At 31.9% G+C, this 11472-nt stretch overlaps 1 protein-coding gene across 3 annotated transcripts; it reads right to left on the minus strand.

Moving 5' to 3' along the window:
* Positions 1-1484: 1484 nt before the first annotated feature.
* On the minus strand, positions 1485-8862 carry LOC139499422 (uncharacterized). Of its 3 annotated transcripts, none has more exons than XM_071288099.1 (7): positions 8761-8827; positions 7977-8014; positions 7160-7296; positions 5602-5629; positions 4705-4902; positions 3129-3241; positions 1485-1685 (listed from the first exon to the last, which is right to left on the minus strand). In XM_071288099.1, exons 3-7 carry the CDS (start codon positions 7289-7291, stop codon positions 1572-1574), a joined length of 585 nt encoding a protein of 194 aa, XP_071144200.1. In that variant the 5' UTR covers positions 7292-7296; positions 7977-8014; positions 8761-8827; the 3' UTR covers positions 1485-1571. The 3 variants fall into 3 exon arrangements, with proteins under 3 accessions (XP_071144200.1, XP_071144201.1, XP_071144199.1); XM_071288100.1 differs by having other exon boundaries at positions 7942-8014; positions 8761-8799; XM_071288098.1 differs by lacking the exon at positions 7977-8014 and having other exon boundaries at positions 8761-8862.
* Positions 8863-11472: the final 2610 nt, after the last annotated feature.

The following is an 11472-nucleotide window of genomic DNA, read 5'->3' on the forward strand; positions in this document are numbered from 1 at the left end:
TCTCGACACAGACTGAATGCAGTATCATGATCAGCTTCATGTACGTTGGCGACCTTGGTGACCATTGTGTAAAATGAATAATTGTTTAATGATATGTTGTACAGTACAAAGCTATGGTAATAGAAGCGATTCCGAGTTTAACAGTGTAACTAGGACGAAAATAATAATATAAAAAAACCCAGCTCCAACGGTAATAGTAAAGTAGGACATATCAACAGAATACGAATTAAAACAAAAATACGCATGTGTTTATTTTTGCTTTCGCTTCATTTATATGGATTGTTTCGTTGGCAATTATACAACATCGCCTTTTTTAGGTTATCATATGTTTAAGATTTTTACGTTTCTGATTTTCAAATACGAAAAATATGTTCACAAAGGGTTCACAGCATTTTAAGGTTAAAATGTATGGCAACCATGTTTGTGTGTATATAATTACCATACGTCCTTGCATTTTATAGTAGTTAATATAAATAAAACTAATCAAGCAGAAGTGGCGTAACTCGTGGTATTATACCGGCATACTGAACGGATCTATGCAGGTTGCAGTCTTGTAATTGACTGCTCCATAGGCTTACATGCTAAACAGCTGATCTTTGAAAATAAACAAATAAAAAATGCTACATAGAAAAAAAATTCATGTTTATATCATGTATGTACTAATGTGAAATTGTGATTTAATCGAAAAAAAAGTGGGTCATGCCACGAAGGAAAAAAAGTTACGTAACCCTGAAGTCAAAACATTTTTTTTTCTACTTTCTGTTTGCTGTTTTCACTAGGCCGCACCACTTCCAATAAACATGAAATCCTTCCACTTTCCTGGATTGATATCCCCAAAAAGATGCAAGATTTTTTTTAAATCTATATATATATGTTTCAATTCAGCATAAACCTATAATCAAACAGAAAAAAATTGAGTCCAGAAAAAAATTCAGAAAAAAATGGACTATTTTGTTTCCCTCCATGTTTTGTTTGGTTCAGCGGTTTTAATTAGTTGCTGTCTATCATGTATGTGGTTTCGTTTATTATTTTCTACTCATCATATTATTGGTTTTCTTCTCTGAATTGTTTTATATTTTGTTATGTTGTTTATTATTATAACTTTCTATGTGATGTTTACGATAGGATTTTGGCAATTGTTAAAAGACAGAGGGAGACCGTATGATTATTACTTATGTATATGTCGTATTGTTAAAGACCAGTTTCATTGCAAATTAAACACCATTGTTTTTAGTTTTGTATAGTATAGGAGCGATATAAATGTAAAACAGATCATTTAAAAGTTACAGATACCAGATATGATTCTTACTGTAACTTTTTAGCATAGTTGTGATTGCCAATACATTATACGTTGTTTATTGAAAGAGATTTTAAGAAAGCATACTATATTACCCACTAATTTATCATGGTTTGTGACGAGACATGGGTACATATACTTGAAATATTTTTGTTGATTGAAACCAAGTTACACAGGGGGACATGACTGAACTAAAAGTAGTTTATTAAGGTAAAACCAATTACAAGTATGTTAGATTGAAGCATAGTTTTATAGGATTGCGATATTTAAGTTTTTAATACATTTGTGTAACAAGTTTTGTTTTCCTGTATAGGTTGTCTTCGATTGGTAGTTGCCGCATATGGCTTTCCCAGTCGTTGCTCCCTTTTTTACAGGAAAAGACATATAACTGAAAGGAAAAAAAAATAATATATTAAAGTTAATAATAATGAAATAAATGTTTCAGCAGACTTGAGTGTATACAGCATACAGTCAAAACTACTTTTTATCAGATGGTAGGTGATATATTATTTTTTTGGTATTTACATGAACTCTTTCATCAAAACATTTTCTAAATTTTTTTCTGATGATGATTGTGCAATGTCGACAACAAATTGCTTCTTGAACAAACTTCCAAAAAATGAAAAAAATAAAATAATAAAAGCTAAACTGGTGATGTGGTTTGAATATGTATATACCAAACATGAAATATAAAATTATATATATTTTTTGTTTAAAAGCCAGGGGATTTTTATTCATCATATTTCATTTTCAACCATGCTAGGATTGTATAGCCAGTCAAGGTCGTTAAAAACTTTATCATCATTATCCTTTTGAAATGCAATGTATAGGATATAAATCAGAATTCAGCCTTCTAATAGAGCTTTTGCAGTTGCCCTAAAACAAAATCTGCAAAAACGGATCTCAAGCTATTCAAAATACATGCATTTATTTTATACGTTCAGGTATTTCACATCCAATCTTTTATGGTAATATTCTTTACAGAGCACAAAAATGTCAGTATTCACCTCAAGAGCTTACAAAACCTTAAAACAGACTTATTAAGAAGGGATATAGTTACGATACTGTTGCCAGGTCATTAAAGATTGCATATTTTGGCTTTAATATTGATTCAGTTATAGGGTCTTTGCATCGGAACTAAACACATTTTATAATTAAAAAAAAACCATTTGTTGGCATGACACGGGCTATGTTCTTCTCATATATTTTATGATAGTATGATACTAAACCCCTAACGGGAGGTATTGTGCCTGATATTCATATGATGAAGACATAATCTTTCAATCAGTTTAATCGAGGTCTGGAGCTGGCATGTCAGTTAACTACTAGTAGTCTGTTGTTATTTATCTATTATTGTCATTTTATTTATTTTCTTTTGTTACATCTTTTGACATCGGACTCGGACTTCTTTTGAATTGAATTTCAATGTGCGTATTGATATGCGTTTACTTTTCTACATTGGTTAGAGGTATAGGGGGAGGGTTGAGATCTCACAAACATGTTTAACCCCGCCTTAATTTTGCGCCTGTCCCAAGTTAGGAGCCTCTGGCCTTTGTTTGTCTTTTATGATTTTTAATTTTGGTTTTTTGTGTATAATTCGGAGTTTAGTATGACGTCAATTATCACTGTACTAGTATACATTTTTTTAGGGGCCAACCGAAGGACACCTACGGGTGCAGGAATTCTCGCTACATTGAAGCCCATTCGTGGCCTTCGGCTGTTGTCTGCTGTATGGTCGGGTTATTGTCGCTTTGACACATTCCCCATTTCCTTTCTCAATTTTATTCCTAATGTGGCTAATAATGTTTATTGCAAAAGGGAATACATTTACCTTTCTTTCCCCGAGTATTTTAAAAATCTCGATCTCGTATCCACTATGGCGTTGATTGCTGATTGTAAACACTTTTTGTTTCCACATATCTTGAAATTGGCCTACTGAAAGATCTATGGAAAATACAAAAATATATCAATCAATAATATAGTTGCATTGTATTGCATACACAAGGGAAGGAAGAGATAATAATGAAGCAGGAAAACATATATAGTTGAAATTGTATGACTCAAAACATAAAAACAACAAACAAACAAAAAAAGAATAAAAAATGAACCCCCTAACATATATATGTAACAGAATATCTATGATTTAGAAAACAAATGTGTAAATCAAATAACTAAATTCAAAGGAAAATTTAATAACCAAACACACAACTTTACCGATTAAAGAACAGGGCAACTCCGGTTACATTAAGATCCTTTGGATATTGGAAAACATAACTTTTTTCACTAACAATATCCCATTGCTAACAGCAAGTTAAAAAACGCTGAAATGAAAATGTCTACACTAATAAAATTGTGTATTAAAAAGAGAAAACAACCCGACCATAGAACAGACAACAGCAGAAGGTCACCTATAGGTCTTCAATGCAGCGAAAAATTCCCGCACCTGGAAGCGTCCTTCAGCTGTCCCCTAAACAAATATATATACTAGTACATTTAAAATCTAAAGTCAAGAGTAAAGTTACCATGGATTGATAAAACTGGACAAAAAGACAGAAAAAAAAACATACACAACTGTACATACAAAACCAAACCCTAAGCAACACGAACCACATGAAAAACCTTCAGAATCTTATGTAATTCGTTATGGTGAGCAACTCTTGCTCAACATGTTACACATGTCTTGTTGCGACTATAATATAAAGTAAAACAGTATATCTAGTGATTAGCCATTACTCATAGGCTACTTGGTGCATGTGGTTACTGACTCCATTCTTGTAATTTTTTAGTTATAAATAAGGCAATTGGAGTTATAGTCAGAATATTCCGTGACACTTTATTCTTCAAACTGTAAAAGATAAAATCATGCACCTCCTAAATTTACATAGTTCAACAATGAAAAAATTCTACCACGAACAAACAAGGAGTTGTTGCCAAATATGTATTGCGCTTAAGTGACTAATCCATATCTTAAAATATTAGCAGAATTACTACAGTGCATATGCAATTGTTTTCAGAACGTACTTGTTAAGATAAGAGCAAGTTAATTTTTTCCCTTTTATTATAATACTTTTTGGCAAATTGTTACCAGTTTCTGTACGTTTGAACTTATATTGTATAAACATGTACTCAACAAAGGTACCACGCATTAATAATTTAATGCTAGACGATAATTTCATCTACACAAGGCTTATCATTGACTCATCAATCAACACATTTAGAAACCCGAATCAAATACGAAAAAAGTGCTAAATTCAACCGAGACAACAAACTTGGTAGAAAGCCTTGAACATTTCTTGTTATTTTACATTCAGTATACAGTAAATGTACATACATTGACAAGATCACAATAAGTGGCAAGTATAAACAAAATGATAGTTTTTAAACTTAATATACACAAATCTGTTTACCGTTGTTTTCCAGTGATACTTCAAACCATACGACATTCTTTTCTGACAATTTGCGTTCAGCTGGCACTACAGGTTGTCCTAAATGAAGTCCCCAACTCTCAAAGCTAGTAAGAGGTGTACAAATCACATTAAATGGACCAATCTGCATAATTTGAGATGTAACCATGTTTACATCTGAATCGTCTTCTACTTCATAAACTGGAAGAACACTTATTGTGTAACGAGCAATTTTGAGGTTTTATATATTTTGTGTTTATTTAACTACTATTTGTTTTGACATACAGACATTAACTTGCATCAAAACTATAACAGAAAGTGCGAAAATAATCGCATAGTTTAACAGACCAATGTTACACCAGGCTTCATCGATAAACATATATCTAGGAAACAACCGATTTGTATTTGATACCTTGTTAATATGATTTTGAATAAAACCAATAAAAACAAGAATGTGTGCCAAGTACACGGATGCCCCACTCGCACTATCATTTTCTATGTTCACTGGAACGTGAAAAATGGGGGGTCAGAACACTAATTTGGCATTACAACTAGAAAGATCATATCATTTGAAACATGTATACTAAGTGTCAGGTTGATTGGACTTCAATTTCATCAAAAACTACCTCGACCTGTAGCGGGACAGACGATCGAACAAACGGACGAACGAACGAACAAACGGACGCACAGACCAGAAAACATAATACCCCTCTCATATCGTAGGTGGGGCATAAAAATACAATTTAATTCAAGGACATATGTTACATCAAATGTAGAGGTATGATTATTAACCTCTATCTACTAGCTCGATAAATACATAGTGAACGTGTTTAACATAACTTTTTAAAGTGTATATTTCAGAAGGTAAGCCAGTGAGTACGATAAAGTTAAAAAACTTACTTGCAATAACTTTTGCTTCTCCAGTAACCTGAAAGTGCAATGCATTTATTACTTTACCGATGATTTTGTACAAAATCATAAATACACACACCTCAAATTCAGGAATTCAAGAACACCATTTGTACCTCACTATGAACCGAATGACCCCATGCGAGCTTATGCCATCACTTGGCGTCCGTCGTCTGTCGTCGAAAACTAATTTAAAAATCTTCTCTTCTGAAACTACTGGGCCAAATAAGAAGTTCTTTTTTATTATCTTGAATGTTAATGACGATAAAGATAAACTATAAACAGCAATAATGTTCAGCATGGTAAGAACTTCAAAACAAGTTGTAATGACCAAAATTGTCAATTGTCTTCTTAAGGAGTAACTGTTATTGCCCTTTTAGGGCAATTTTATACAAGTTGTTTATGTTTTTCAAAATCGTCTCTTCTTCTTCTTCTTCTTCTGCATTTATTTGCTTTTGAAGAAAATGTGACAGATACAATGAACATTTAAATGGCATTGTTAAACCACTCATTAATACATATTGAAATGTAAAAACAATCATTAATGAACGATTTAAGCAAAAAATAGCAAGTGAGTGAGTCAGGCTCTTGAGAGATTCTTGTTAATAGAAAGAGATGAGAAAATAAAACATATAAAAAAGAAGATGTGGTATGATTGCCAATGAGACAACTATACACAAAAGACCAAAATGGCACAGACATTAGCAACTATAGGTAACCCTACGGCATTCAACAATGAGCAAAGCCCATACCCCATAGTCAGCTTTAATAGGCCCCGATAAGACAATGCAAAACAATTTAGACGAGAAAACTAACGCCCTTATTTATGTAAAAAAATTAACGAAAAACAAATATGTAACACATAAACAAAGGACAACCACTGAATTACAGGCACATGCATAAATAATGTGGCGGGGTTGTGTCATGTGTGCATTGATATAGGACATGATCTTAGTTTTATTGTAGATCTACATGGTGCCCCTTCAGTACCGTGAAGTGATTTTTCCCTAGACATGAATAACACGACGGGTGCCAAATAAACGTAGGATCTGCTAAACTTATCAGAGCTATCGAGATAACCCTCTATTTGTGTTTTGTTCATAACTTTTTTATGTTGGGTTTTGTGGGTTGTTGTTCGTCGCTTTTCATTAATGTATGGCGCATTGTCGATTTGGCATTGACTTATGAGTTTGAATATCCAATTGGTATTGTCAACTTATTTTCATCTGATTGACTGAATAACATACCTGTTATGTTTTCTTCTGCTTTTTTCAAATCGATTTATTTACATAAAAAAAGTATAACAAACATTTCGAACTTCAAGGTAATTCAGATAGCAAAAGTGTATAAAACATGTAAAAAAGACAAAATCAAATGTAAGACAATGTCAACCAATCTAACTTGGAATAGGGATTTTTCAATTTTTCGTATGAAAGGGTGGCTCCAAAAACACTTGCATGACTACTGCTTGGAAAGCTATTATTCTATTCTTTGTAATATTCTGTTGGTGAAATTATGAATTGAAAAGGTTCATTACATCATATCTTACCCGAAATATATATTTTGCCTCGACGGTGTAGTTAATGATGAATTGTAAAACTCTATGTACATTTGATGCAGCATCTACCCCGTTATAACTTTTTGTTTCAATAGATACGAAAAACTGCAAACGTCCAGGCATGTTACCTTGAAATAGAATTTACTTGATTTGTTTTACAATTGACATACAGAGTTTAAAAAAAATAAATATTCATTTTGCGAAAGGACGTACAAAAAATATACTAATAATGTTAACTTTTATGTCTGTTGATGTCATGTGGACAATTATCTCATTTGCAATCTAATAACGTCTTTTTATATTTAAAACACCAAAGCTTAGACGTGTTGTCGGATTTACAGACTTTGGTCATTCTATGTCTGTTAGTATATCAAACAATTTGTAGCGAATATAGACGAAACGATTTAAGGTTGAAAATGATACTCGTAACCCACCCGATTTTAATTATGTTCTGATAACTGACCTCATATTATATATTTAGGTGAAATAATTCATAACCTGAAGTCAGGAGTATGACAATTGGTATCCAATTTGTTTGATGTGTTTACACTTTTGATATTGTCATTTGATTTAGGATTTTCCTTTTTGACTTTTTCAAGGAGTTCATTGTTTTTGTGATTTTACTTTTGTCTACAATGTAAAATAAAAAGAGCCAAAACCGAAAGTAGAACTGTACAATTTAAATTCACTGGTGTAATTATTTTCCGGAGACAAAAATGTGTTTGAATAACATTATGATCAGACTGTTGTTCTTAAATGTGAATGTACTTAACGGTTTAATAATTTTAAATTCCAGATAGAGGATTACTAGGTGCTATGTTCAGGTATTCCACAAATGTACTTTTCCTACAAAGAAATAATTTGATTAGTGTCGATAATGTTTTTTTCTCATTACTTTTGATAAGAACGTGCTGCACAAAGGCAAAATATTTCATCTGTGTAAATACTACCTACATCAACTTATGACATTGCAGTATACAGGTAAATTGAGGGGTCGTATCAGAGATAACACTCATTTAAGTATGACAATGCAAATACACAATCGATTATACAATATTAACATTTCAAATACCTTGTTAACGTCTCTCTCTCTCTCTCTCTCTCTCTCTCTCTCTCTCTCTCTCTCTCTCTCTCTCAAAAATCATTTCGCATCCAATTCAGTTTTAGTATTCAGATATGAGACACGTCACATTTGCAAGATTAAACCCTGAAACCTGTACTATTATAGATTTTATCTTTGATCATTATATATATGCAAAGTAAGTAAAACGTTTTGTGGCCTTTATAGACGAGACAATTTAAGGTTGAAAATTGTACTTGTAATCTGCCAGATTTAGTAACGTCGTGGTTATAAAAAGGTAATTGAAAGCGTATCATACCAGGAAGTATATTAGTGTTTGAGTGAGTGCATATAAATATCAAAAATATTTTATTCATAAAATAAGCAGAGCAAAACGAAAATATCATAATCTAATTCAAATTCACCAGTTAAATTAATTTGCAGTGTGTATTGACAATAAAGCACTATACCTCTAAAATAAGAAGCTCAAATAACATAATAATCAGACAGATATAATAAATTTTAAACGTACCTTAAACTTTAATGTTTCAAATTCCAGACAAATAATTACTGTGTACTTTGTTCAGGTATTCCACACATATATTTTTTCCTACAAAGGGTAGATTACTTTTGGAGGGGTCGTATCAAAGATAAAAAGTAATCAAGAAATGACATTTTGATATACACATTCAATTTAACAGTATATTACTTTTGTTTAAATAGATATTTAAAAAAATACATTTTAGTCAATGATATTAGAAGTGTTTGCTACGATTAGCGCATGGACACGATATTTATAAAATTGACACAATTAAGTGCAACCCTCTCTAACATAAATGCATGAAATTTGTCAAACATGTAATCTTTATCAAAAGGTTAGTCCAGTGAATATGAGATACTATTTAACTATTTTATTGCTCTAAACAGTTCATATTATTCCATGGTACATCATTGAATGGTTTAGTGTTTCTACGAGCAAATGTAGATATGCACGACTCCCAAATTAGGAACTTAGGAAAATATGACACATTTGAAAATGGATTGATATGACAACCGATTTCCCATTCCTGAGATACAAACATTTATTATCTATTTATATGATAAAGTGCTAACATTAAAAATTATACCTATTCAAATTAAAGTTTTGTATTCGGAATGTATCAAATTGTTCTAAAATGTTTATTATTAATGGTCGAGACACTGTTTAAGAGAATACTATGGAAACTTCAACTGGTGCACAAGGTACACATTCTTATGCAAACGTTATAATCGTCTATATGGTACGAAATGGTTAACACTAATCTTCTATATGATACGAATTGATATACATTAACATTCGTTCCAGGCTGATATTGCAGGTTATGCTATTCTTACTAATGTAAAAGAAACTAAAGAGGAGGATTACGACAGATTCGTCAATGTGAACAAGAAGACTGAATTCTTCCTGACAAAACTATGCTTACCTTATCTCAAAGAAACAAAAGATTTGCTAGTATACATGAATTAGTAAAAAACAACATTAATTCTTTCTGACGCAAATTAGCGTGTCTTGTCTCACAGAAACAAGAGGTATATTTGTATGAAGGGAAACTACGCTCTTACTGGCACTACTACTCTTGCAATCTCACATAAACCAAAGGTTTTTTGTATGGATAAAAACCTAAATTATGTCTTGCACAACTTTGCCTTATCTCGAAAAAATGTCTAGCCAAATGCAAAATATACATCATACAGTAATATTCTTAGAAAAGAAACAAAATAAAGGCAGAAATTGCCGTGGTCGTCAACCGATTAAAATCATTGTAAAATGTTCCGATTTGTAATTGATTGCATTGACTATTTAAAAATAAGCAGACTTTATTTATTTAGGAGCTAGCTAAAGACAACTTCCGGGTGTGTGATTTCCTCGCTGCGTTGAAGACCATAGGTGGCCTTCGGCTGTTGTCTACTCTTTGGTGGGGTTGTTATCTCTTTGGTATATACCCGATCTCCATTCTCAATTTTATTTTAACATATTTTTTTTGTAATGGCCCCTTGCTTGATATAGTTTTATTTTGTGTGCATCTCTGCATTTTGCTGATCTATCGTTTATTTAAATAATTGTTCAAACATCTGATATATTCCTCTCTGGTTACGTCTGTCTTTACACCAAAAAATGGTCCCTACAGATCCAAACCGTTGTAGTAACACTCGCCCTTCTATTCCAAAATTTTGTAACCTCTTTTTAAATGTTGATAAACACTGGATAAATGATTTTAACTAGAAAAATATAATGAGCGTAAATTTATCTAGGCATACAGTTATTGAACATATCATTAAAAAATACTGATTAAATAATAGTAGTTCAGAACTAGATCATAATAATAGACTTATGTGATAACAAATCCGGTAAATAGTCTAATTCGGTAGGTCATATTCATGAAAGGGAAGGGGATTGTAGTTACGACGTAAAGAACATATCCGATATCATTTGTTAATCGGTTATTCCATAACGGTCAACCAACTCGTGATTGCGTCCGTAAATTTACGAAGGAATGTTTTCAAATTCACCATTCGGAAATCTTGGTTTTACAGCTTCCTTGTGAGCAGCAACCCTCAATCAAGAAATCAAGCATCTAGATAATATCAGTTTCAGTTAATTTTTTGTTTGAATCAGAGTGATCCTTTACAAAGTAGGATTTAAATAACTCGACGAATTATTCATTTTTTTTAGTTGGTCGTACATGTTTTAATTCATATAATGTTATGAATTGCAGTCAATGGTTAATTGATAATACCAATTACCATTCTTCCTAATAGTGATTGGAAGGTTACATATTAAGAACAAAAGATGCACAGATGATTCAGATGATAAATTATAAATAGACCAGATATTTATTGGTGCAGTGAAACTAGTACCATCAACGTTGTTATTGCAATACTCTGAGACAAATGTGACCTTAGATAGTTTAGCTGTTTTATTGTTGGTCTTTTTCCAAGTTTTCTTTTATTTAACAATTGCAAGGTGGCATAAAAACCATGAAGTGTATTTAACGCATTCCTTGTACATTTAAATAAATGTCGTTATGGATTTACATAATGATGTAAAATATGTTTAATGCAAAAATATCAAACAAAAATCTGATATTTTACGGCAAAAGATTGTATTTCCAATTTCAAAATTTAAGCAGGATTCACATACTCATGTAGACAAACAGTATACAGAATAGAGATATAAGGTACTTTATGTACATCAGGATTGGTT

This window comes from Mytilus edulis, chromosome 12 (assembly GCF_963676685.1).
Source record: "Mytilus edulis chromosome 12, xbMytEdul2.2, whole genome shotgun sequence".
NCBI lineage: Eukaryota > Metazoa > Mollusca > Bivalvia > Mytilida > Mytilidae > Mytilus > Mytilus edulis.

Coding starts and splice junctions, on each gene's coding strand:
- LOC139499422 (XM_071288098.1), bottom strand. CDS start 7,291: ATGCCTGGACGTTTGCAGTTTTTCGTATCTATTGAAACAAAAAGTTAT. Junction 3,242..4,704: donor AGTATCACTGGAAAACAACG/GTAAACAGATTT, acceptor TATTTTCCATAG/ATCTTTCAGTAGGCCAATTT. Junction 1,686..3,128: donor AAATACTCGGGGAAAGAAAG/GTAAATGTATTC, acceptor TTTTCCTTTCAG/TTATATGTCTTTTCCTGTAA.